The sequence below is a fragment of the chloroplast genome of Pyrus communis (assembly GCF_041283825.1).
Source record: "Pyrus communis voucher 3978 chloroplast, complete genome".
In the NCBI taxonomy this organism is placed as follows: domain Eukaryota; kingdom Viridiplantae; phylum Streptophyta; class Magnoliopsida; order Rosales; family Rosaceae; genus Pyrus; species Pyrus communis.
In genome coordinates, this window is record NC_045336.1 from 62,501 (window position 1) to 87,500 (window position 25,000).

Below are 25,000 nucleotides of genomic sequence, written 5' to 3' on the forward strand. Positions count from 1 at the left end.
TCTTTCAAAATAAAAGAGTGAATTCTTTCGCTTTCTTCCGTGGAATTAGTTAACAAGGTCTTGCATCTTTCTATATCTCCCGAAAATAATCCCCCACTAAGAATCTTTTTTGTTGGATCGTATTATAACGAATTCTTTGGGAGTTTTTAGGAAATACTTTAAAATTTTATTAAATTATGAAATTTATAAGACAAGAAAAGATAATAACTACTAATACGAATATAAAAAGGGTGGATTATCGTATATATATATTTCATGTAGAAACATGTAGAAAGATGAATTAGAAACATGTAGAAAGATGAATAGGTCCATTTATTTATATATTTATTGTATTTTATTAATTAATATATATTTCTTAAATTAATATATATTTCTTAAAACATATACTTATAGACTCCCTATCCCTATTAAGTATATATATACTCACTTAGGTATACTTAGTATAATATAACAATTATATATGAATTATAAGATATCTTTATAACAATATAAGGTTCAAATATAAAACAATAAATATAACAATAAATAACAGGTACAAATATTAAATCGAGGTACCCATTCTATGATAACTCTCAACAGTCTCCCCTCCATTTTTGTGCCTTTAGTGGGCTTAGTATTTCCGGCAATTGCAATGGCTTCTTTATCTCTTTATGTTCAAAAAAACAAGATTTTTTAGATACAACAAGGACAAATCTTATATATATATATTTTTTTTTCAAGACTTACTTGGATCATAACACGGATATCTATTTAGTAAAATATGGTATAATATGCGGCTTCCTTCGGGCATAAGCTCTTATGTATGTGTAAACATGATAAATGAATTATAACTATTTTCAAATAGATCGGGATCGGGGAGAATTTCTGAAATGTAAAGTCAATATATCTATATGTATTAGGAAATCATATGAAAGGGATGTTATTATTTTAGTTTGGATCTAAGAAATTCGATGAATTATCCCTAAAGGTTCACATCATAATAGTGCTGGTTGATGAGAGTTACTTCGGAAACAAAAAAAAGTAAAAAAAAAAAAATTATTTTTGTTATTCTCCCAATTCCAATAAAATGCAACTAGGTCTAGTTAGAGTATGAGTTGGCGATCAGAACGTATATGGGTAGAACTTATAGCGGGGTCTCGAAAAACAAGTAATTTCTGTTGGGCCTTTATTCTTTTTTTAGGTTCATTAGGGTTTTTATTGGTTGGAACGTCCAGTTATTTTGGGAGGAATTTGATATCTTTATTTCCCTCTCAGCAAATCATTTTTTTTCCACAAGGTATCGTGATGTCTTTCTATGGGATCGCAGGTCTTTTTATTAGCTCCTATTTGTGGTGCACAATTTCGTGGAATGTAGGTAGTGGTTATGATCGATTCGATATAAAAGAGGGCATAGTGTGTATTTTTCGTTGGGGATTTCCTGGAAAAAATCGTCGCATATTCCTCCGATTCCTTATGAAAGACATTCAGTCCATCAGAATAGAAATTAAAGAGGGTATTTATGCTCGTCGTGTCCTTTATATGGAAATAAAAGGACAAGGAGCCATTCCCTTGACTCGTACTGATGAGAATTTTACTCCACGAGAGATTGAGCAAAAAGCTGCTGAATTGGCCTATTTCTTGCGTGTACCAATTGAAGTATTTTGAAAAAAGGAACTGAAGAATGAGTACTTTGCAAGAGATAAAAAACTCAAGAATCATCTTTTTTTCTATAGCATAACTTAACTGAAGTTTCTTCAGAACGCTTACTCGAGCCAAAGCAAACGTATATGAAACAATTCTAAAACTAAATTGTTTATGTCCACAATTTTTTTTATGCGTATGTAAATCCACTTAACTCAATTCAGTAACAAATCGAAATGATAGATTCATCATATATCAAAACAAAACATTTCATCATAAAGTAAAGAATTTTTTTTCTAAATATTTGATATTTTGATAGAACGGGAGTTCTTTCGTCTCGAAATCCGACTACTATAAATTTGAAGAGGGCTCTTTCTTATTCTATATTCTTTCTAAATTCAAGGACTAACCGCTGTACTGAATCACAAAAAAATCCGGAAATACATCGATGACTTGTAATAGAACTTATGCTTGATAGAAATATTAGTATCATATAGAGTCGACGAATGAGGTGCGTTCATTAAAAATTTTAAAATTCACAGACGAAAAAATGGCAAAAAAGAAAGTATTAATTTCCCTTCTATATCTTGCATCTATAGTATTTTTGCCTTGGTGGATCTCTCTCTCATTTAATAAAAGTCTAGAATCTTGGTTTACTAATTGGTGGAATACTAGGCAATCCGAAATTTTTTTGAATGATATTCAAGAAAAGAGTATTCTAAAAGAATTCATAGACTTAGAGGAACTCTTACGTTTGGACGAAATGATAAAGGAATACCCGGAAACACATTTACAAAAGCCTCGCATCGAAATCTACAAAGAAACGATCCAATTGATCAAGATGCACAACGAGGATCGCATCCATACAATTTTACACTTCTCGACAAATATAATCTGTTTCGGTATTCTAAGTGGTTATTCTATTCTAGGTAATGAAGAACTTGTTATTCTTAACTCTTGGTTTCAAGAATTCCTATACAACTTAAGCGACACAATAAAAGCTTTTTCTATTCTTTTATTAACTGATTTATGTATAGGATTCCATTCGCCCCACGGTTGGGAATTAATGATTGGCTCTGTCTACAAAGATTTTGGATTTGCTCATAATGATCAAATTATATCCGGTCTTGTTTCTACTTTTCCAGTCATTTTAGATACAATTTTTAAATATTGGATCTTTCGTTATTTAAATCGTGTATCTCCTTCACTTGTAGTGATTTATCATTCAATGAATGACTGAAAAGTGATCGAACGATCCAATTATAATATTTGTTACTTTGTACATAAGCAAAACATTCAAAATTGTACTTACTACCCATCCAAGGGATTCCTCCAATATTCCAGTAAAATTATTTATATTTAATATTTAAGTAAATAGCAAAATTATAGATAGGGAACTATACTAGCGACCTACCTAATTTTATTGTAGAAATTTTCGGGATCAATGATTGGACCATGCAAACTAAAAATACCTTTTCTTGGATAAAGAAAGAGATTACTCGATCCATTTCCGTATCGCTCATGATATATATACTAACCCAGGCACCCCTTTCAAATGCATATCCCATTTTTGCACAGCAGGGTTATGAAAATCCACGAGAAGCGACTGGCCGTATTGTATGTGCCAATTGCCATTTAGCTAATAAACCCGTGGATATCGAGGTTCCACAAGCGGTACTTCCTGATACTGTATTTGAAGCAGTTGTTCGAATTCCTTATGATCTGCAACTGAAACAAGTTCTTGCTAATGGTAAAAAAGGAGCTTTGAATGTCGGGGCTGTTCTTATTTTACCCGAGGGGTTTGAATTAGCCCCTCCCGATCGTATTTCGCCCGAGATTAAAGAAAAGATAGGAAATCTGTCTTTTCAGAGCTATCGTCCCACTAAAAAAAATATTCTTGTGATAGGTCCGGTTCCTGGTCAGAAATATAGTGAAATCACCTTTCCTATTCTTTCCCCGGACCCCGCTACTAAGAAAGATGTGCACTTCTTAAAATATCCCATATATGTAGGCGGGAACAGGGGAAGGGGTCAGATTTATCCCGACGGGAGCAAGAGTAACAATAATGTTTATAATGCTACAGCAGCAGGTATAGTAAGCAAAATAATACGAAAAGAAAAAGGGGGGTACGAAATAACCATAGCGGATGCATCGGATGGACGTCAAGTGGTTGATATTATCCCTCCAGGACCGGAACTTCTTGTTTCAGAGGGCGAATCCATCAAACTTGATCAACCATTAACGAGTAATCCTAATGTGGGTGGATTTGGTCAGGGAGATGCGGAAATAGTACTTCAAGATCCATTACGTGTCCAAGGTCTTTTGCTCTTCTTGGCATCTGTTATTTTGGCACAAATCTTTTTGGTTCTTAAAAAGAAACAGTTTGAGAAGGTTCAATTGTCCGAAATGAATTTCTAGATCTGCGGATTTATCAACATCAAGCTCTAAAAATAAACAAATTTTTGTTGGGAATTATGTATGATCAAAAAAATTTTGCTTATTTCTATTCTTTATTCTACCGGATTTCGGGAATTACTTAATACCGCATTCCTGGTCATAGTATATTGTGAAGGCGACTGTTTTACTTAACTCTTCTTTATTTATTTGTTTTTTCAATCCAAATTGAAACGGTATGATATAGAATGAATCAATAGTTTTATATTTGACTAGAATCAAAACAAAAGATAAATAAGCGGAGAATAGAAACCAAAGTATAAATGAGAGGAACAAAGGATTTTAGGGGAGATTGTTCGTCTCCTAGTCCTTGACACAAGAAACGGAATTTTACCCAACCCTTTCTTGTGTCGAATTAATAAAGATTCTCGATCCCGTTCGTAAAAAATGGATATTTGTAGTTTTCATTTTTTTTTTTTTTTTTTTATATAGGTTTATTTTATCATAACCCTTTTTTAGATTTCTTACGTAACATAGTGGTAGTGGACAAATAAATATAGGTCAATTTATTGAGCAATATAGAACTTCTTCAATTTCAACGAACTTATAAAAAAAAAATTTCACTTTTATGAGATTAAATATTTATTAGATTAAATGGAGTAAGGTTCTATTCTATTAGTATAGAAAGGGTTTGCATGATATCTGATTGATAGAAATATATTCTATTTATATATAATTGTGAGTCATCCAAAAAGGGTAAATCGAGTGATTCCTTCTTTGTTTTAAGTATTGACAGATACTATTGAGTAACAGATGTTCTGAATCAATTAACGAAGTTCATTTTTTAAAAACATCATCAGAAAAGGTGGAGGTTTTTGAAACATCTCTAAAAAAAAAATATTATGATTATTAAGAACTCAACGGGACTTACCCCCTCTTTCCTTGTCTGATTCGAGGGGGATCCCGTTGAGTTCTTATGCTTTCATGTCTACAACTCAGTTCATCCGATTATTACAGGGATGAACCTAATCCGGAATATGAACCATAAAAGAAAATACCGATTAAACCGATCACAAGAATACCGGCTACAGTACCTATTATCCAAAGAGGAATCCTTCCAGTAGTATCGGCCATTTGTCCTACTTTCCTCCACATTTTATCAAGTGGTCATGCTAGAGACATAAACAGCCATAGATAATTATGAGATGATATCTTTCCGAATGGGATAAGAGAATTCCTACTATCTATTCTTTTTTTATTTTAATTAAAGAAATAATTGGAAAATAAAACAGCAAGTACAAAAATGAGTAATAACCCCCAGTAGAGACTGGTACGATTCAATTCAACACTTTGTTCGTTCGGGTTTGATTGTGTCGTAGCTCTATGATTCGGATTAGGTTTATCGTTGGATGAACTGCATTGCTGATATTGACCCTAAAAAAGAAACGGTAGGTACAGCTAGTCCGTGAACAGCTAACCATCGCACTGTAAAAATTGGATAGGTTCTATCTATAGTCATTTTGGCCTCCTAAAAAGATCTACTAAATTCATCGAGTTGTTCCAAAGGATCAAAACGGCCAGTTATTAATGGAATTCCTTGTCGGCTTTCTGTAAAATACTCGTTTGGGCGAGGGCTTCCAAATACATCGTAAGCTAAACCCGTGCTGACGAATAACCAACCCGCAATAAATAAGGAAGGTATAGTAATGCTATGAATGACCCAGTATCGAATACTGGTAATAATATCCGCAAAAGAACGTTCTCCTGTGCTTCCAGACATGTTGAGCTCCGCATATTCTTGTACAGTCAGGGGGGGGCCGATTCCGTAAAAGATTAAATCAGTAAATGGAAATTTACTGAAACCAATCTTTGTGAGATCGTCAATATTGTACCAAGGGTGTTTTTAGAGTATACCGAATCAGTATAGCTATCCTTCTTCTGACACAGCAATGCAATTTCACAATCAATATCGAAATGAAGTGTTAGATAATTTCTTTCTTCTTTTCTTGTTGCTTGTCGATGTAGAATTTTGTACCATTTAATATAAAATTCCTCAAATTCCTGTAGTATAAGGATTTTCTTCAGTAGAAACTGAAGATCAAGTAAAATGTGAATTCGACAGGTTGGTTTCCAATAATTTATGAAGGAGATTCTCATATTCTTACGATTCAATTAGACGTTACATCTAAAAACATACGTTTTGTGGTTGTATAAGATGTTTTTTGTTGGAATCTTTTTTTTTTTTTAGGAATTGGTTGGCCACCCAGTAACAAGTAACAATAGTAGATATTATTCAATGAAAGAACGAGGAACAACGAATAAATAAAAAACAATAAATATTCGTGATGCACGCATTATTCTATTAGCCCCCCAAGGGGGTCCTTCGTGACCTAATTACAAAGATGGGTCTTTGTAATATGGAAAGATAAAATGTAAAACCCAGTTTCGATTGATCTTATCGTGCGATACTTTTTTCTTTTCAATCGCGAAATTATGTGAATGAACTACTACTGAGTTCGCTTTAAAGTAAAAAAAAAAGTGCATTAGAAGTGTCGTTCGAAAAAAAAAAAAAAAATGGATTCGATATTTCGATACAATAAAAAACAATCAAACTTATTTTCCAATTTTATTCCAGAGTGATTCAAAGAGAGTTTCATTTTGTGAATGAAGTTATAAAAAACGTTCTTATTATTACTTTATTTATAATTTCTAATATTCTATATATACATATAGTTAGTTATATACATATATTAGTTCAGTCAACTCAAGAGTTGACCGATGAATCTATTGATTCAAAAGCGTGGGATGGGTAAATGTCACAGATGATTAATTGATTTCTTACTTATGTTACTCTATTTTTATTAGTATCGTCTATAATAATTGATGAATCAAATATTTTCAATTGAATTTATCCTTTCAATTGGTTGGTATTTTTGTTTATCCTCGTATCTTTCAAAAATTGAAACTTAGGGAAGTGCTTTAGAAACATATGTATAAAAAGAACATATTTCATTTAGCCTTTTCATGCCTACTATAACTAGTTATTTCGGTTTTCTACTAGCATCTTTGACTATAACCTCAGCTCTATTTATCGGTCTGAGCAAGATACGACTTATTTGAAATTAATTTAATGAACAATTTATAAAAAAATCTTTCTATGGTAGTTCATATATTCTCCAGTCCCTTACCAATTCTTGGTCATTGAGATGTATAGTCAATACAGATTAATATTTAAGGATAAATATTACCTCTCCCTTCCCCCTTTCAAACAAATTGAAATGATTGAAGTTTTTCTATTTGGAATCGTCTTAGGTCTAATTCCTATTACTTTGGCTGGATTATTCGTAACTGCCTATTTACAATACAGACGTGGTGATCAGTTGGATCTTTGATTAATTAACATCTCGTTTTTTATTGACCTCCTACTTCCTTTAATCCGCGGGAGGTCAAATTTAGGTTGCTGCTCAATTATTTTAGTGTAATTTTGACCTCCCGCGATTAACAAGAACACAGAATCACGCCCTGTAGGATTTGAACCTACGACATCGGGTTTTGGAGACCCACGTTCTACCGAACTGAACTAAGAGCGCTTTATTATCACAATAAATATTTTGTAACCCCAATTTATCTTGCATATATATATACTATAAAAAATAAAAATGAAATATTTATTTAATTATGTATGTACAATTTTATTAATTGATCTCAATTGATCCCTCGTTACTGCTCAGAAGATAAGTAATAGGTAGGGATGACAGGATTTGAACCCGTGACATTTTGTACCCAAAACAAACGCGCTACCAAACTGCGCTACATCCCTTTCAATTGGTCTACAGTGTCATTGTAGAGAATCCCTGCCTTGTTTTCCACATCTTTATTTCCTACATTGATATACACAAACTATCTTATCATTTCTTCCTTCTTCCTTTTGGTCTCATATATCATATAACAAACATATAATATGGTAAAAGACTTATATAAAGTATGAAATTAATATGAAATCTACCACAAAAAATTAATATTTTTTAGGAATTTAAGGCGGAAATGGACGTATTTTTTTCTTTTAATAAATATCTATTTTGTACATTTCAATTTGAATTAGGAACTCCGCGTACAAGTGGTAAGTCATTAACTACATATACACATCCGGTCATATATGTATTACCATTAGGTATTACAAATTACAATAAAATTACAATAACGAATACAGAAAGAGGAGTTTTTAAAATGCGAGATCTAAAAACATATCTCTCCGTGGCACCGGTAGTAAGTACTCTATGGTTCGGGTCTTTAGCAGGTTTATTGATAGAGATCAATCGTTTTTTTCCGGATGCGTTGATATTCCCCTTTTTTTCATTCTAGCTATTGATATGGGAAGGGGGAAGAAGATTAGAGATACAATCAAATATCTGTAACTAATCCCTACCCCTCCCTTCTTTTTTTCTTTGTTTTTTCTTTTTTTCTTTTTTTACTTATTCTTTCTAAAAAAAAAAAAAAAACAAAGAAAAAGCGGTTTCACCCTCAGTGAAACTATGAACTCGGGCTCAGGCTCAAATTAAATTAATAATAGAACGGAAATGCGGTGGTTGGGGCAACAATATCATACAAGATACTTAACTGAAAATGAAATACTGTACGGCAATTAAAAATTAGAAATATAGTTAGAAATCATTATATTACTTATTATTTATTACTATATTGATTGCAACAAAACATTTCTTTCATAATTTGATTTCGAGTTACCTGCTTCTATTTTTGTGTCCTTTCTTCTTCCTTGCTTCGGGTCGGAAAATTAAAGAATTGAGTGAATCAAAAACCAAAGGAGGTTCATGGCTAAGGGTAAAGATGTCCGAGTAACGGTTATTTTGGAATGTACCAGTTGTGTTCGAAATCGTGTTAATAAGGAATCAATGGGCATTTCCAGATATATTACTCAAAAGAATCGACACAATACGCCTAGTCGATTGGAATTGAGAAAATTCTGTCCCTGTTGTTACAAACATACGATTCATGGGGAGATAAAGAAATAGATCGAACCGATCGCTCGTGTGTCAGTCTTCCAAGGAAGATGAAAAATTACATATTATATATAACAATATATATATATAATTTATTTTAATTTATTTTTTAATTTATTTAAATAGAAACAAATAAATAGAAACAAACCAAATCCTATTTCGATCGGATCAAAGATGATGTAGAATTAAGAAATAGGATTGGGATTTTCAGGATAAGGAATAAACAAACCATGGATAAATCCAAGCGAATCTTTCTTAAATCTAAGCGATCTTTTCGTAGGCGTTTGCCTCCGATCCAATCGGGGGATCGAATTGATTATAGAAACATGAGTTTAATTAGTCGATTTATTAGCGAACAAGGAAAAATATTATCTAGACGGGTGAATAGATTGACCTTAAAACAACAACGATTAATTACTATTGCTATAAAACAAGCTCGTATTTTATCTCCGTTACCTTTTCTTAATAATGAGAAACAATTTGAAAGAAGCGAGTCAACCGCTAGAGCTGCTGGTCTTAGAACCAGAAAAAAAATAGGTTGACTCTTCAATTGAATTGAATCAAAATAAAATTCCAATCCAAACTCAAATGCGGATTGACGTTTTTTTTTTTGTTCGAAAAATCGTAAAATCGAAATGTCCTGTCGTAAGAAAAAAAATGGGAGAAGAGGAATAAATATTTTATATTTAACGTCTTTCTTCATTTTGATGACTTTATCATATTTTATCATACTAATTTCTACTCTACCTTCCCAGAGTTCATTCTCCAGGGAACTCCATTTAAACTATTCCAACGGATTCCTTCCAATCTCTTTATTTTATGATCTCATTGGAAATCATATAAAGACAACTCTTATTTAATATAGCTATTTGTGCAAGTATTTTACGATTAAGAAGTAACTGTCTCTTGTACAGATTGTGTATAAATTTACTATAACTTAAGTATACTTTATTCTCGCGAATTACTGCATTTATCCGAGTGATCCACAACCGACGAAAATCTCTCTTTTGTCTACCTCTATCCCGATGAGCCGAAACCAAAGCTCTTATTTTCTGTTGAGTAATAGTACGAGTAAGTCTTGAATGAGCCCCTCGAAAGGTTGATGCAAATAAACGAATTTTTGTTCTACGTCTTCGGGCTATATACCCTCGTTTAATTCTGGTCATTGAATAAATGAAACTTTGATGAATAACTAATCGATTTCCTTTCTTTCAGTTATTCCCTTCCCGTATCCTAGTCTATTAATAACAAAACGGATTCTTCCAATGTATAAAATTTTAATTCCAATGGCTTTTGCTACTATAACCTTCCCGACCACGATTTTTTTTTTTTTTTTTTCTAGGTGAAATGCCTAGAAAAAATTGTATTGATATTAGGTATCAAAACCACATAAAAGTTGTAAATAGAAATGGATATAGTGGGTTCCATCGTTTCTATGGTTACTTCTTAAACGGTGAGGTCCTCTCTATACACCGGAGCCCTTCTTTCATTTAATCAATGTTATTGTTAACTTGTACAGTTCACACTCTTTGGCTCTACCCATAATTATCCAGTACGAGGTCTTTCACAATGAGATCTACTTATACAGTAACGGTATTTAATTATGAAGATTAGCTGAGTAGCTGACCCTGTTAGTCCGTTCTTGCAAGAGTAAGGCATAATTTTTCTGCTTTTTAAAATAGTATTTCCCCTGCTTAATGGATATCATTTGCTATCAATGGAGAATTCTTTCTCATCTTAAATTTAAAACGGAGTTGATTGGATTTGCACCAACGGAAACCATACATTTGATACCACAATAGAAGGATAGATCTTTTTGATTTTTAGATATTGAATGGAGTTCTTCCATTCTAGTCTATTCACTGGTACTGATCGTTGATACTGGATCAATTGTTTTCTTTCTTTTGTCCTAGCCCATGATCTGAACGAGTCGCACATACACCCTAGTACATGTTCCTCGTCGCTGAGGACATCCCCCAAGAGCGGGGGATTTCGTGACATTTCTGATTGGCTGTCTTGTGTTTCTAATAAGCTGTTTAATAGTTGGCATATTGAATCATATACATAATGGGCTGGTTTAGATCGATCTTAACCGGATGATTATGAATTATTTTATTTCTATATTAATAGATTAATGAATAGAATCTTAAATCAGATTAATGAATAGAATATTAAATCCGGTAAGAAGATAAAATCTCAAATCACCAATTCGTCTGAAATTTTTGTTATTTTTTCTTTTTTATTCAGTCGCTACAAGATCAACAATTCCATGAGCTTGGGCTTCTGTTGCTGACATAAAAACATCTCTTTCCATATCTTCGGATACAACCCATAAGGGTTTGCCTGTCCTTTGTACATAAACCCTTGTGACGGTTTCGCGCAGCTTCAAAAGTTCTTCCGCTTCCAAGATAAATTCTCCCGTCTGTGCCTCATAAAAAGAACTAGCAGGTTGATGGATCATTACCCTGATGATATAACATAATAAATGTTTATTCTATCTCGCATGATGATAAGGTGAAGAGATAAAGAATAATAAAATATATAATTGAACAACCGTACAGGCATCTTTTACGCATTGCATACGGCTCTATAATGGAATTCGTTTTTACCTTACTTAAATATCAAATAAATTAAATTTAAATTAAATATAGGGTCTATCAGACTCGGGTTGGTAAATGATCCAATAACCACCCTTCTTTTTGTTTTTGGAGTAGTTCAAAAATACTATGATGGCTCCGTTGCTTTATATATTTATTTCGTCTGTTATTTAGCAATCCCAAAGTTTCTTTTTTTTTTTTCAAATAAAAAAACAAGATTTTTTTTATTTTCATATTCTTTCATAACCTAAATATTGTTAAGAGCCTCCCGGCGTGAAAACAAAAAAGTTTGTGACGCTGAAATAGGCCTCCCGATAGATTAGATAAAATCGGAAATACCTTTTATCTCATACTACTCTTTCGATACATAATTTAAGGGTTAAAAAAATTTATCATATCGAATTCGAAGTGCCATGCTATTATTACTTAATATTAATATTTCATATAGCGCGAAGGCATAGTCTTCTTTTTTCTCTCAAATCAAATAAAAAACTCATTGGCGCCAAGCGTGAGGGAATGCTAGACGTTTGGTAATTTCTCCTCCGACCAGAATAAAAGATCCCATTGAAGCGGCTAATCCCATGCATATTGTCTGTATATCTGGTCGCACAAATTGCATAGTATCATAAATAGCTACTCCGGGTATTACCCATCCGCCAGGAGAATTTATAAACAAATATAGATCTTTGGTATCATCCTCTATACTGAGATATACCATAAGACCAATAAGTTGATTCGAGATCTCGCTATCAACCCCTTGGCCTAAAAAAAGTAATCGTTCTCGATAAAGTCGGTTGATTGGGATAAAGTTGTATCCCTTAGAAACCGTACATGCACCTTTTGATGCATACGGTTCAACAAAAATAACGAAAAAAAAAAAAAGAATCAATGTGTAGATGTAGATTCTAGCGTTTTCTTTTATTTATTTTTTTTTTTTTTCATACCAGGCTTTTAACTTATAAAAAGGGGCTTTTCTTTCATTTTTCAAAAAAGATGGGTTTTGGCCTGTTTTGTTTATCTATAAAAAAAAAATTACTAAATTTATCTAACTAACTTTTCATTGATGTATTGTTTCATCGAGATACAATCTCAATCGCGATGTAATTTTCTTGTTCCTGAATGGGCTTCTTCAATTTTTTTAGGTTTATGCTCTACTCCGAGTAAAGATCCGCCCGATTTGGATTTGCACATATATGACAAATGCCCCAATACCACGTCCTTTTGCTACGACTTCCTTTTTACAATTTATTTCATGTCTTACAACAGATATTCAATGCATTCATCATATTACTCGATTGATTAACAGTTTGAGATCACTTCTATTATAAATATATAAAGAAATAGAATATGATAGAACTAGTAATCATAAATAGATTTTTTACCGGTTTTTTTCTAAACGGAGCCTGGATACTTCATTTTATTGGCCTAACCAAGATAACCATAAATTATTCTAATTGATAATATTAATCTGTATACCCTCCCGAAAAAATGGATCTAATTGAACTTCACGCTCCAAATTTTTGATAATTCAATCAATCTTTCTTGGGCGAAGGGGAGGATATCTCGATCGGGGAAGAGAATGGGGAAATACCATATGACCCAATATATCTGACAAGTCGCACTATATGTCAATCCACAATGCATCTTCCTCTCCAGGACTTCGAAAAGGTACTCTTGGAACACCAATAGGCATTAAATAAAAGAAAAATTAAGTACTATATCTCACTTTGATGTGAAAGCGTAACAATGGATTTAGTGTCCTACTAATATTGGCCTTTATCATATTTTATCCATAGATTGACTAAGTTTATAAAAAAAGATAAAGAAGACAAAATGAATAAAGGAAAATTATTACAAATAAGTCCTTTGAATGATGAACAAATATATATATGCATTCACTCATATAAAATGGTATCAACTCCCCTACCATTGCGTATTGGTCCTTATCGGGTGTAGAATAGATCTGCTTCTTTTTGTTCCTACGAACAAAATAGTTTCATTATTACTAAAAGTAATTGAAAAGAATCAAACAAATCAAACAAATATTAATTCTTTCCCCAAGATAATCCACTAAAAAGAGGGTCCACAGCATAGTTTTTTCCAATGCAATAAAGTTACATTGTGTCTATTTTTCATTGATAAAGGGGTATTTCCATGGGTTTGCCTTGGTATCGTGTTCATACCGTCGTATTGAATGATCCCGGTCGTTTGATTTCTGTCCATATAATGCATACAGCTCTGGTTGCTGGTTGGGCCGGTTCGATGGCTCTATACGAATTAGCAGTTTTTGATCCTTCTGATCCTGTTCTTGATCCAATGTGGAGACAGGGTATGTTCGTTATACCCTTCATGACTCGTTTAGGAATAACCAATTCATGGGGCGGTTGGAGTATCACAGGGGGTACTGTAACGAATCCGGGTATTTGGAGTTACGAAGGTGTGGCCGGGGCACATATTGTGTTTTCGGGCTTGTGCTTTTTGGCAGCTATCTGGCATTGGGTGTATTGGGATCTAGAAATATTTACTGATGAACGTACAGGAAAACCCTCTTTGGATTTGCCTAAGATCTTTGGAATTCATTTATTTCTATCAGGGGTGGCTTGCTTTGGTTTTGGTGCATTTCATGTAACAGGATTGTATGGTCCTGGAATATGGGTGTCCGATCCTTATGGACTAACTGGAAGGGTACAATCCGTAAATCCAGCGTGGGGTGTGGAGGGTTTTGATCCTTTTGTTCCGGGAGGAATAGCCTCTCATCATATTGCAGCAGGGACCTTGGGCATATTGGCGGGTCTATTCCATCTTAGTGTACGTCCACCTCAACGCCTATACAAAGGATTACGTATGGGAAATATTGAAACCGTCCTTTCCAGTAGTATTGCTGCTGTCTTTTTTGCCGCTTTTGTAGTTGCTGGAACTATGTGGTATGGTTCAGCAACTACCCCGATTGAATTATTTGGTCCCACTCGTTATCAATGGGATCAAGGATACTTCCAACAAGAAATATATCGAAGAATTGGTGCTGGGTTGGCTGAAAATCAAAGTTTATCTGAAGCTTGGTCTAAAATTCCCGAAAAACTAGCTTTTTATGATTACATCGGCAATAATCCGGCAAAGGGGGGGTTATTCAGAGCGGGCTCAATGGACAACGGGGATGGAATAGCTGTTGGGTGGTTAGGACATCCTATCTTTAGAGATAAAGAGGGGCGCGAACTTTTTGTACGTCGTATGCCTACTTTTTTTGAAACATTTCCGGTTGTTTTGGTAGACGGAGACGGAATTGTTAGAGCCGATGTTCCTTTTAGAAGGGCGGAATCTAAATATAGTGTCGAACAAGTAGGTGTAACTGTCGAGTTCTATGGCGGCGAACTCAACGGAGTCAGTTATAGCGATCCCGCTACTGTGAAAAAATATGCTAGACGTGCTCAATTGGGTGAGATTTTTGAATTAGATCGTGCTACTTTGAAATCCGATGGTGTTTTTCGTAGCAGTCCACGGGGTTGGTTTACTTTTGGACATGCTTCGTTTGCTTTGCTCTTCTTCTTCGGACACATTTGGCATGGTGCTAGAACCTTGTTTCGAGATGTTTTTGCTGGTATTGATCCAGATTTAGATGCTCAAGTGGAATTTGGAGCATTCCAAAAACTTGGAGATCCAACTACAAGAAGACAAGTAGTCTGATACAATATGCTTTGTTACTTGTTACTTTTCATTTTTATTTTCTTTTTGTGATTTTTAGATGGGGTACCAGATAAATCTTGATTTGAATCACTGCCTTTTCTTTGACTCTTGTTCTTTATTTATCCGGGAGACGATCCCAAATAAACAGGTATGGAAGCTATAATTGTAAACCACGATCGAATCTATGGAAGCATTGGTTTATACATTCCTTTTAGTCTCAACTCTAGGAATAATTTTTTTCGCTATCTTTTTTCGAGACCCGCCTAAAGTTCCAACTAAAAAGGTGAAATGATTTGTCATTATCTCAATTGAAGTACGGATCCTCCCAATATTGGGAGGATCCGTACTTCAACTAGTCCCCGTGTTCCTCGAATGGATCTCTTAGTTGTTGAGAGGGTTGCCCAAAAGCAGTATATAAGGCGTACCCAGTAAAACTTACAAGTAAACCAGATAAAAAGATGGCAACTAGGGTTGCTGTTTCCATGATTATATAGTTTTAAGACATTATAAAGTTTTAAGACCTCAATGGATCTATGATAAGATCATTTATTTACAACGGAATGGTATACAAAGTCAACAGATCTTACTGAATATAAAATATTATGGCTACACAAACCGTTGAAGGTAGTTCTAGATCTGGCCGCCCAAAACGAACTAATGCGGGGAGTTTATTGAAACCATTGAATTCAGAATATGGTAAAGTAGCTCCTGGGTGGGGAACTACTCCTTTGATGGGTCTCGCAATGGCTCTATTCGCGATATTCCTATCTATTATTTTGGAGATTTATAATTCTTCCATTTTACTGGATGGAATTTCAATGAATTAGATTCCCAAGAACCATTAACTGGCTTTTTCAATACAAAGTGAAGCGTTTAGGTTTCTGATTTTTATCCCATTCTATTTTGGTAGTTTGACCGTGGAATTTCTTTGTTTCTGTATTTCCGGAATATGAGTGTGTGACTTGGTATAAATGATCCTATGGATAGTGCAGAGAATGGGTCTGTCATCTTGATAGAGATGGTTTTACTTCGTCGGATATTCATTCTAGTATCTGGAGCACGGAATATATGAAATAGATTACTATTAGAACTATGATTCATACTTAATAGTCAGACCTCGTGTCCGGACTTCAAAAAATTTTTTCAAAGAGTTAGAAGTTATAAATAGAAATATTTTTATTCTTTCAAACTTTCGTTTATGCTTATTTTGATCAAAGGACAAAACAAAGGTTTCTTTGGTTTGGATTTTGAGTCATTATATCTATTCATTGAATAAGTGATGATCCAATGGTTCTTACTCAGGGAATTTTGGGACTTAGACTTAGTTTGAAAGGGTTTTATTGAATCATCGTGGTTTTAGTATGAATCTGAGGTTTTAATCAATTCTATAGGGTCTTAACAAGAGAATTCCTATCAATAATAAAGAAAACAGCAGTAAAGCCGCATTACACATAAATAACACCAAAGAAAATAGGTAAATAGAAGATTCAAGAGGCCTATAACGATCAATATATAGACGAATGAGCCGACTTGATTTTTTGGCATTATAACCACAAAGAAGAGCTTTCGGATTTTTATTCTTTAGTATCTTCAAAAAAAAATTGAATCATAAATCATAGAATTAATAAACTTCAAACTTTATATTACACACATCCGTTAGAACTAGTATTTGGGTGTTTCTGTTTGAGCCGTACGAGATGAAATTTTCATATACGGTTCTCCGGGGGGGTCCCCTTGATTTACCTATCTCAATAAAATCTATGATTGGTTCGAAGAACGTCTTGAGATTCAGGCAATTGCCGATGATATAACTAGTAAATATGTTCCTCCTCACGTCAACATATTTTATTGTCTAGGGGGAATTACGCTTACTTGTTTTTTAGTACAAGTAGCTACCGGGTTTGCTATGACTTTTTATTATCGTCCGACCGTTACGGAGGCCTTTGCTTCTGTTCAATATATAATGACTGAAGCTAATTTTGGTTGGTTAATCCGATCAGTTCATCGATGGTCGGCAAGTATGATGGTCCTAATGATGATCCTGCACGTATTTCGCGTGTATCTCACCGGCGGCTTTAAAAAACCTCGTGAATTGACTTGGGTTACAGGTGTGGTTTTGGGTGTATTGACCGCATCTTTTGGTGTAACTGGTTATTCCTTACCTCGGGACCAAATTGGTTATTGGGCAGTAAAAATTGTAACAGGCGTACCAGACGCTATTCCTGTAATAGGCTCGCCTCTGGTAGAGTTATTACGCGGAAGTGCTAGTGTAGGACAATCCACTTTGACTCGTTTTTATAGTTTACACACTTTTGTATTACCTCTTCTTACCGCCGTATTTATGTTAATGCACTTCCCAATGATACGTAAGCAAGGTATTTCTGGTCCTTTATAAAGAATATATACCATCTTGTAATCAATCATCTATCACTTGGGGTAGGAACACTAGTATTTCATTGCTACAAATATGGATTATTGAAAAAAAAATAAGACATGTATTGGGATATTTCTCTTCAACTCTACAAAAATGTATTATTTTTTTGACACTCATAGTTGAAGTGAATTTTCCGAAGATAAAATGGATTATGGGAGTGTGTGACTTGAACTATTGATCGGGCCTTGCAGATATATGTCCTTATCTATCTGCCACATTTGAATTCACAACAAAAAAATGTGTCTTTGTTCCAACCACCGCGTAAGCCCCATACAGAAGATAGGCCGGTTCGTTTGAAGAGAATCTTTTCTATGATCAGACCCGATCATGTCGTGTATGATATGAACAGGCTCCGTAAGATCCAGTAGAATAAGTGATTGGCATAATCCGGATTATGTTTTATATATTTCACTTACTAAATAGTATAGAAATGTATTCATTTCCTCTGCATTGACTCGATTTATGATACTATCGGAGTGAAACAAGGGATCTAAAGAAGAACAGAGGCTAGACTATATTAGTAACAAGTAAATCCTTTGCTTTGTATGTAAACAGTCTCGATATTTAGGGGATAAAGGCCAATTGCAAGATCTGAGACGACCCATAAAGCATTTGATCATGATCAATTTTGTAAGCCTACTTGGGTATTGAGCATTTATCTGTAAGAACTGAATTCCTTGCAATGGTTAGTTGTTGCAACTGCGAAAAAGGGAATCCGTTTTCTTACATAGAATCATTCATATATGTGTGGATATGGATAACATATCAATTTTTTTATATGGATCCATTTGATTCGTTTGATTCGTGCTCGAGCTGGATGATGAAAAATTATCATGTCCGGTTCTTTCGGGGGATGGATCTAGAATAATTCACCTATCCTAATAACAAAAAAACCTGACTTGAACGATCCTGTGTTAAGAGCTAAATTGGCTAAAGGGATGGGTCATAATTATTACGGAGAGCCCGCATGGCCAAATGATCTTTTATATATTTTTCCAGTAGTAATTTTAGGTACTATTGCATGTAACGTAGGCTTAGCGGTTCTAGAACCATCAATGATTGGTGAACCCGCGGATCCATTTGCAACTCCTTTGGAAATATTGCCTGAATGGTATTTCTTTCCCGTATTTCAAATACTTCGTACAGTGCCAAATAAGTTATTGGGCGTTCTTTTAATGGTTTCAGTACCTGCGGGATTATTAACAGTACCTTTTTTGGAGAATGTTAATAAATTCCAAAATCCATTTCGTCGTCCCGTAGCGACAACCGTCTTTTTGATTGGTACTGTAGTAGCCCTTTGGTTGGGTATTGGAGCAACACTACCTATTGATAAGTCCTTAACTTTAGGTCTTTTTTAAATCGATTCAACTGTGAAATAAAAAAAAGTATATTATGACGTGTGTATCTAGGGAATAGTCGCTTCAAAGTGAATTTTCCCTAGATACATCTATTCAATTTCATTTTGGACCTATTCGGAATATATGGATTGTGCTAAAGATTCAAGATTCAAAACGCATTTTTATCTGTTTAGACAAAACTTTAGAAAAAAAAAAAAGAAAAAAAGTAAATAACTCATAAAAATTTATTCGAAATGCTTTTTTATTTCTAGAATGTTCAATATATGTTTGACATCTTCTATGCGAAAATGTTTCATTTTCATAAGATCTTCTTGACTGTTATTCAAAAGGTCCAATAATGTATGTATATTGGACCTTTTGAGGCAATTATAGACCCTGGGGAGCAATTCTGATTGGTCAATAAAAATATATTTCAATGCGATTTCTTTTTTATTTTTCCTTTGTTTAGCCAATCTATCATGATAAGTAAAGAGGGGTAAAGTCACTTTGTGTTGATTATTTTCTAAATGTAAGTTTTCTTCTTCTGCATGTAAAAAAGGAATAAATAAATTAATCAAATTCCGGGAGGCTTCATGAAGTGCTTCTTTAGGAGTTAAACTTCCATTTGTCCATATTTCGAGAAAAAGTATCTCTTGTTTTTCATTCCCATTCACATAAGAATGAATACTATGATTCGCATTTCGAACAGGCATGAATACAGCATCTATAGGATAACTGCCGTCTTGAAAGTTATTTGGCGTTTTTATACGATATCCGCGATTCCTCTCGATTTGTAATTCAATACACAAATTAATTGGTTCTGTTAGGTTAGCTATATACTGTGTATTATCAACAATTTCCACAGAAGGTGGTAAGATAATGTCTTGAGCAGTTACATATCCAGGACCCTTGACACAAATAGACGCGTTACGAGTTCCATACAGATTACTTTTCAAGACAATTTCTTTCAAATTCATTAAAATTTCATGTACGGATTCTTGAATACCTACTATGGTAGAATATTCATGTGGTATTTTCTCAGATTTTGCGCATGTGATACATGTACCTTCTATTTCTCCGAGCAAAGCTCTTCGCATTGCAATGCCTATTGTATCGGCTTGACCTTTCATAAGTGGGGCCAGAATAAAGCGTCCATAATAAAGACGCTTACTGTCTGCTCTTGATTCAACACACTTCCACTGTAGTGTCCGAGTAGATACTGTTACTTTCTCTCGAACCATAGTATATTATTTGATCAAATCATTGAATTATTTATTTCTCTTGAAATCTCTTCAATGTTTATTTTTACACACGTCTTTTTTTAGGAGGCCTACAGCCATTATGTGGCATAGGAGTTACATCCCGTATGAAACTTAATAGTATACCACTTCTACGAATAGCTCTTAATGCCGCATCTCTTCCGAGACCCGGGCCTTTTATCATAACTTCTGCTCGTTGCATACCTTGATCCACTACTGTCCGAATAGCATTTCCTGCTGCGGTTTGAGCGGCAAATGGTGTACCCCTTCTTGTACCCTTGAATCCACAAGCCCCGGCAGAGGACCAAGAAATTACTCGACCCCGTACATCTGTAACAGTCACAATGGTATTGTTGAAACTTGCTTGAACATGAATAACTCCCTTGGGGATTCTACGTGTATTCTTACGTGAACCAATACGTCTATTTCTACGCGAACCAATTTTTGGTATAGGTTTTGCCATATTTTATCATCTCATAAATATAAGTCAGAGATATATGGATATATCCATTTCATGTCAAAACAGATCCTTATTCTTTTTTTTTTTTTACTTATTTTATTTATTTATTTGTACATCTGTACATCGGGTCCTTTAGATTTCGAGAGTCTTTTTGTTTTAGAAAGATTATCCTTGTCTTTGTTTATGTCTCGGGTTAGAACAAATTACTATAATTCGTCCCCGCCTACGGATCAATCGACATTTTTCACAAATTTTACGAACGGAGGCCCTTATTTTCATATTTGTCATTCCTTTTTTTAATTCCGAATCTACTTATTGGAAGAAAATAAGTTTCTTGAAATTTTTAATTTCGAATTGTATCCTCACTAAAGAATGTTGAAATTGAAAAAACCGCCTAATCATTCAAGTCTTTGCTTTGGAGTCTCTAAATTATACGCCCTTTGGTTGAATCATAAGGACTTACCTCAATTTTTAGTCTATTTCCTGGTAGTATACGTATAAAACTACATGAAATCCTTTACGAAACAAAAACCTGAATAATTTTTTTGTTATCTAAACGAATCCGGAAGATACATACCATCGGTAAGTTGTTCAGTAATTAAACCCTCATGAATCCATTTTTGTTGTTTCATTCCAGGTAAAACCGCTTTGAAGTATCAACTAATGTAAGAGGGATAATATTAGAAACTTGTCCTTTCTCTCTTTTCACAAATATGACCGTGTCGGCTATTAGAAAGATTACCATATATAACACAAAACTTCTCCGCCGATTCCTTCTAGTCGAGCCTTTCGGTCTGTCATTATACCTCGAGAAGTAGAAAGAATTACAACCCCCATTCCGCCTAAAATTCTAGGAATTCGTTGATAGTTAGAATATATTCGTAGACCGGGTCGACTGATCCGTTTTAAATTTAAAACAGTTCTATATGGTCCTTTCCTATTTCTTCTATGTCGTAGGGTTAAAACCAAAAAATATTTATTGCTTTCTTGATGTTTTCTCACGTTTTCAATAAAACCTTCTTGGAAAAGGATTTTAACAATATTTTCAGTGATGTTAGTAGATGGTATTCGAACTGTTCTTTTTTTATTCATGTCAGCATTTCGTATAGAGGTTATTATGTCAGCAATAGTGTCTTTACTCATGATAAACTAAGATTTTTGTTTCCCCCGAATTTTGATATAATCAACATGCTCTTTTTCTTTTTTTCTGAATTTTTTAATATTTATGAATTCTTTTTTTTTTTTTTTTATGAATTATTAAAGATATATACGTGATAGATAAACAATTTACTAATTAATTAAATAAATTTAATCAATTTCATTCAAATACTATATTAAGGTCTTCCCCTATAATACTTCAGGTGCTAATGAAACTATTTTAGTGAAATTTAACTGTCTTAATTCCCGGGCGATCGCGCCGAAAATTCGGGTTCCTTTTGGATTTCCTTCTTGATCAATAACAACCGCAGCGTTGTCATCATATCGTATTATCATACCGTTGTCGCGTTTGAGTTCTTTACAAGTACGTACAATGACAGCTCGGACCACTTCTGATCTTTCTAGAGGTGTATTTGGTACTGCTTCCTTGATTACAGCAACAATAATGTCACCAATATGAGCATATCGTCGATTACTAGCTCCTATGATTCGAATACACATCAATTTTCGGGCCCCGCTGTTATCCGCTACATTCAAATGGGTTTGAGGTTGAATCATATCATTTTTTTTTATCGGTTTTTTCTTTTTCAATGCAAAGGTATAAATAAAAAAAAGAAATATTATTTGTTCAAAACAAAAAAAGAAACCTGCAATTGTTTTTTTTTTCATCCCAAAAACCCCTTTCGTTTGTTTCTACATTCCTATCCAGAAAGAATGAATTGAGTTCGTATAGGCATTTTAGATGCCGCTATTGAAATAGCCCTTCTAGCTATATTTTCTGCTACTCCGCTCATTTCATAAAGTATTCTACCGGGTTTAACGACAGCTACCCAATATTCGGGAGATCCTTTCCCCGAACCCATACGTGTTTCTGTAGGTCTTACTGTAACAGGTTTGTCTGGAAATATGCGTACCCATATTTTTCCACCGCGGCGTGCATTTCGTGTCATTGCTCGCCGCCCTGCTTCTATTTGTCTAGATGTGATCCAAGCGGGTTCAAGCGCTTGAAGAGCATATCTACCGAAGCAAATACGATTACCTCGATAAGATATTCCTTTCATTCTTCCTCTGTGTTGTTTACGGAATCTGGTTCTTTTGGGGTTATAGTTGATGGTTGTTTAGCAATTCCATCCATCTCTACTACAGAACCGGACACGAGAGTTTCTTCTCATCCAGCTCCTCGCGAATTAAACAATTAAAAAAAATTAAACAAAAAAAATACACGGTTAATAATCTATGGAATCGTGGGATTCTTTGAAATTTGATCTAATCGATTATAAATTAGAAATTTTTTGTGTTTTAATATATAATTTAACACGTATTCTATTTATAGATAATGTCGTTTTGGTAGAACGCTATAATGAATCTTTATTTTGTTTTTCCTTTTATTTCGAATCGACTAAAATTTAGAAATAAAAAAAAATTCGCGGGCGAATATTTACTCTTTCAACATTCAGTTGTAAGATTAGTCTATGACATGACCTCTCAGAATAAATGAATAGGTTTCCGGTTCGTTCCGCCATCCTACTCAATGAATCATTAGGATTCGTTTTCACTAGAATCTTATGCATTCACAGGTTCTGTCGTTCCCACCACTTCTCGATTAATGATTAGGTCTGAATTTTACAACGGAGCCTCCAATTAAATTGATTCTTGAGTCAACCTTCTCAGTCTTTATTGGCTCGGGGCTCTTGATTTTTTGTTCTATGCACGGATTTGTCTAATTATGGATCAATCAGTATTGATGCTTTATTACATTCCCTTTATATGAGATGACTCATAGACCTTACATATTGGAATTATATATCATTAATATTCTTTTTCTATCTTTCTCTCACCCTTCCATTTATCTGTATACTTGATATTGCTTTACAACCCATAATCAGATTTTTTTTGTTTGTTTATGTAAAAAAGATTTCAGTTGCTACAATGATATGACTTATATATCATATCTTGACTGGTTCTTTCTATTCAGATAACACGAAGTGATGAGTTGGTTATTAGTTCTATAGTTATCAGTTTGTACTATGGGCTGTCCATTTTTTTGAATCCCAACCCTAAAAAAACCAACGAGTCACACACTAAGCATAGCAATTATATCAAATGATTAATCGAATTTTTATTCAACCTTATAGAATTGTTCTTTTTTTTTATTATTTACCAGAAAAAGAATGAAAGAGTTTGCCATTTTTTGTTTTATCACCAGATAGAACTAAATATAAGTCAAGTAAGTTCTTATTATTCCTCGTCTACAAATATCCAAATTTTGATGCCTAATACCCCATAGATAGTTCGAACTGCATAGGAACAATAATCAATTTTAGCTCGAATGGTTTGTAGAGGAACTCTACCTTCTCGGATCCATTCAACACGTGCAATTTCTTTTCCGTCGATACGCCCTGCAATTTGTACTTGAATCCCTTTTGTACCTGCCTGTTCAGTTAATTCAATAGCTTTTTTCATTGCTTTGCGAAATGAAACTCTATTCTTTAATTGTCCGGCTATAAATTCTGCAAGAATATTGGGGTGCCCGTAAGGATTTGCAATTCTTGTAATAGCAATGTTGAGTTTTCGGTTTACACAATTGAGTTCTTTTTGTACATGCGTCTGTAATTCTTCGATTCTTCGAGTCCTGTCTTCTATTAATAACTTGGGGAATCCCATATAGATTATGACCTGAATCAAATCGATTCTTTTTTGAATCTCTATACGTGCAATTCCCTCTACATTAGAGGATATTTTCATATTATTTTGCACATAATTTTTGATACAATCTCGTATTTTTTGATCTTCTTGTAGATCCTTTGAATAATTTTTTGGTTGTGCAAACCAAAGAGAATGATGATCTTGGGTTGCACCAAGTCTGAAACCAAGTGGATTTATTTTTTGTCCCATAATCCCCCACTACTATATATATCGTGAAACGTGACATCTGTTTGTATTTTTTTTTTATTCATTCGATTTTTTTTAAGCATAACATAATATAGCGTATTTGTATTTTTTATAATATAAAATATTCTTCCTTTAAGTATTCCTCAGCTC

General features: G+C 34.0%; 31 protein-coding genes and 2 non-coding genes across 34 annotated transcripts in view, besides 1 other annotated feature. All coding sequences in view use genetic code 11, as the record gives it.

Annotated features, from left to right (window-relative positions):
• Positions 1–25,000: part of a sequence feature (large single copy region, LSC) that runs on past both edges of the window.
• Positions 563–676, forward strand: psaI (photosystem I subunit VIII). The gene has a single exon. It carries the CDS (start codon positions 563–565, stop codon positions 674–676), a length of 114 nt encoding a protein of 37 aa, YP_009718721.1.
• Positions 1,090–1,644, forward strand: ycf4 (photosystem I assembly protein ycf4). The gene has a single exon. It carries the CDS (start codon positions 1,090–1,092, stop codon positions 1,642–1,644), a length of 555 nt encoding a protein of 184 aa, YP_009718722.1.
• cemA (chloroplast envelope membrane protein) lies at positions 2,171–2,860 on the forward strand. Its single transcript has one exon. It carries the CDS (start codon positions 2,171–2,173, stop codon positions 2,858–2,860), a length of 690 nt encoding a protein of 229 aa, YP_009718723.1.
• Positions 3,076–4,038, forward strand: petA (cytochrome f). Its single transcript has one exon. It carries the CDS (start codon positions 3,076–3,078, stop codon positions 4,036–4,038), a length of 963 nt encoding a protein of 320 aa, YP_009718724.1.
• On the reverse strand, positions 5,026–5,148 carry psbJ (photosystem II protein J). The gene has a single exon. The coding sequence runs from the start codon at positions 5,146–5,148 to the stop codon at positions 5,026–5,028; it is 123 nt and encodes a 40-aa protein (YP_009718725.1).
• psbL (photosystem II protein L) lies at positions 5,275–5,391 on the reverse strand. The gene is given in 1 exon segment: positions 5,275–5,391. A coding segment is annotated over 1 exon segment (117 nt).
• On the reverse strand, positions 5,414–5,533 carry psbF (photosystem II cytochrome b559 beta subunit). Its single transcript has one exon. The coding sequence runs from the start codon at positions 5,531–5,533 to the stop codon at positions 5,414–5,416; it is 120 nt and encodes a 39-aa protein (YP_009718727.1).
• On the reverse strand, positions 5,543–5,794 carry psbE (photosystem II cytochrome b559 alpha subunit). The gene has a single exon. It carries the CDS (start codon positions 5,792–5,794, stop codon positions 5,543–5,545), a length of 252 nt encoding a protein of 83 aa, YP_009718728.1.
• petL (cytochrome b6/f complex subunit VI) lies at positions 7,039–7,134 on the forward strand. The gene has a single exon. The coding sequence runs from the start codon at positions 7,039–7,041 to the stop codon at positions 7,132–7,134; it is 96 nt and encodes a 31-aa protein (YP_009718729.1).
• Positions 7,293–7,406, forward strand: petG (cytochrome b6/f complex subunit V). The gene has a single exon. It carries the CDS (start codon positions 7,293–7,295, stop codon positions 7,404–7,406), a length of 114 nt encoding a protein of 37 aa, YP_009718730.1.
• On the reverse strand, positions 7,531–7,604 carry trnW-CCA. The gene has a single exon. It is a non-coding gene; the product is annotated as a tRNA-Trp (tRNA).
• Positions 7,761–7,834, reverse strand: trnP-UGG. The gene has a single exon. It is a non-coding gene; the product is annotated as a tRNA-Pro (tRNA).
• On the forward strand, positions 8,242–8,376 carry psaJ (photosystem I subunit IX). Its single transcript has one exon. It carries the CDS (start codon positions 8,242–8,244, stop codon positions 8,374–8,376), a length of 135 nt encoding a protein of 44 aa, YP_009718731.1.
• Positions 8,844–9,044, forward strand: rpl33 (ribosomal protein L33). Its single transcript has one exon. The coding sequence runs from the start codon at positions 8,844–8,846 to the stop codon at positions 9,042–9,044; it is 201 nt and encodes a 66-aa protein (YP_009718732.1).
• Positions 9,263–9,574, forward strand: rps18 (ribosomal protein S18). Its single transcript has one exon. It carries the CDS (start codon positions 9,263–9,265, stop codon positions 9,572–9,574), a length of 312 nt encoding a protein of 103 aa, YP_009718733.1.
• rpl20 (ribosomal protein L20) lies at positions 9,845–10,198 on the reverse strand. Its single transcript has one exon. The coding sequence runs from the start codon at positions 10,196–10,198 to the stop codon at positions 9,845–9,847; it is 354 nt and encodes a 117-aa protein (YP_009718734.1).
• On the reverse strand, positions 10,969–11,082 carry rps12 (ribosomal protein S12; one part of a trans-spliced gene, as the record gives it; the record has 2 gene entries for this part). Coding sequences YP_009718735.1 and YP_009718690.1 both cover positions 10,969–11,082 — 114 coding nt within the window.
• Positions 11,272–13,322, reverse strand: clpP (clp protease proteolytic subunit). Its single transcript has 3 exons — positions 13,252–13,322; positions 12,135–12,423; positions 11,272–11,499 (listed from the first exon to the last, which is right to left on the reverse strand). The coding sequence occupies exons 1-3, from the start codon at positions 13,320–13,322 to the stop codon at positions 11,272–11,274; spliced, it is 588 nt and encodes a 195-aa protein (YP_009718736.1).
• psbB (photosystem II CP47 chlorophyll apoprotein) lies at positions 13,784–15,310 on the forward strand. Its single transcript has one exon. It carries the CDS (start codon positions 13,784–13,786, stop codon positions 15,308–15,310), a length of 1,527 nt encoding a protein of 508 aa, YP_009718737.1.
• psbT (photosystem II protein T) lies at positions 15,495–15,602 on the forward strand. Its single transcript has one exon. The coding sequence runs from the start codon at positions 15,495–15,497 to the stop codon at positions 15,600–15,602; it is 108 nt and encodes a 35-aa protein (YP_009718738.1).
• On the reverse strand, positions 15,663–15,794 carry psbN (photosystem II protein N). Its single transcript has one exon. It carries the CDS (start codon positions 15,792–15,794, stop codon positions 15,663–15,665), a length of 132 nt encoding a protein of 43 aa, YP_009718739.1.
• Positions 15,913–16,137, forward strand: psbH (photosystem II phosphoprotein). Its single transcript has one exon. The coding sequence runs from the start codon at positions 15,913–15,915 to the stop codon at positions 16,135–16,137; it is 225 nt and encodes a 74-aa protein (YP_009718740.1).
• Positions 16,260–17,705, forward strand: petB (cytochrome b6). Its single transcript has 2 exons — positions 16,260–16,264; positions 17,063–17,705. Exons 1-2 carry the CDS (start codon positions 16,260–16,262, stop codon positions 17,703–17,705), a joined length of 648 nt encoding a protein of 215 aa, YP_009718741.1.
• Positions 17,896–19,102, forward strand: petD (cytochrome b6/f complex subunit IV). Its single transcript has 2 exons — positions 17,896–17,902; positions 18,627–19,102. The coding sequence occupies exons 1-2, from the start codon at positions 17,896–17,898 to the stop codon at positions 19,100–19,102; spliced, it is 483 nt and encodes a 160-aa protein (YP_009718742.1).
• rpoA (RNA polymerase alpha subunit) lies at positions 19,327–20,322 on the reverse strand. The gene has a single exon. The coding sequence runs from the start codon at positions 20,320–20,322 to the stop codon at positions 19,327–19,329; it is 996 nt and encodes a 331-aa protein (YP_009718743.1).
• rps11 (ribosomal protein S11) lies at positions 20,387–20,803 on the reverse strand. Its single transcript has one exon. It carries the CDS (start codon positions 20,801–20,803, stop codon positions 20,387–20,389), a length of 417 nt encoding a protein of 138 aa, YP_009718744.1.
• On the reverse strand, positions 20,966–21,079 carry rpl336 (ribosomal protein L36). Its single transcript has one exon. The coding sequence runs from the start codon at positions 21,077–21,079 to the stop codon at positions 20,966–20,968; it is 114 nt and encodes a 37-aa protein (YP_009718745.1).
• Positions 21,349–21,432, reverse strand: infA (translational initiation factor 1). Its single transcript has one exon. It carries the CDS (start codon positions 21,430–21,432, stop codon positions 21,349–21,351), a length of 84 nt encoding a protein of 27 aa, YP_009718746.1.
• Positions 21,539–21,943, reverse strand: rps8 (ribosomal protein S8). The gene has a single exon. The coding sequence runs from the start codon at positions 21,941–21,943 to the stop codon at positions 21,539–21,541; it is 405 nt and encodes a 134-aa protein (YP_009718747.1).
• Positions 22,148–22,516, reverse strand: rpl14 (ribosomal protein L14). The gene has a single exon. It carries the CDS (start codon positions 22,514–22,516, stop codon positions 22,148–22,150), a length of 369 nt encoding a protein of 122 aa, YP_009718748.1.
• On the reverse strand, positions 22,660–24,047 carry rpl16 (ribosomal protein L16). The gene is made up of 2 exons: positions 24,038–24,047; positions 22,660–23,057 (listed from the first exon to the last, which is right to left on the reverse strand). The coding sequence occupies exons 1-2, from the start codon at positions 24,045–24,047 to the stop codon at positions 22,660–22,662; spliced, it is 408 nt and encodes a 135-aa protein (YP_009718749.1).
• Positions 24,197–24,853, reverse strand: rps3 (ribosomal protein S3). The gene has a single exon. The coding sequence runs from the start codon at positions 24,851–24,853 to the stop codon at positions 24,197–24,199; it is 657 nt and encodes a 218-aa protein (YP_009718750.1).
• Positions 24,983–25,000, reverse strand: part of rpl22 (ribosomal protein L22) — a 426-nt gene continuing 408 nt past the window's right edge. The window contains exon 1 of the mRNA in view: positions 24,983–25,000. This exon is cut by the window's right edge and continues 408 nt beyond it. Within this exon, the coding sequence (YP_009718751.1) occupies positions 24,983–25,000 (18 nt within the window).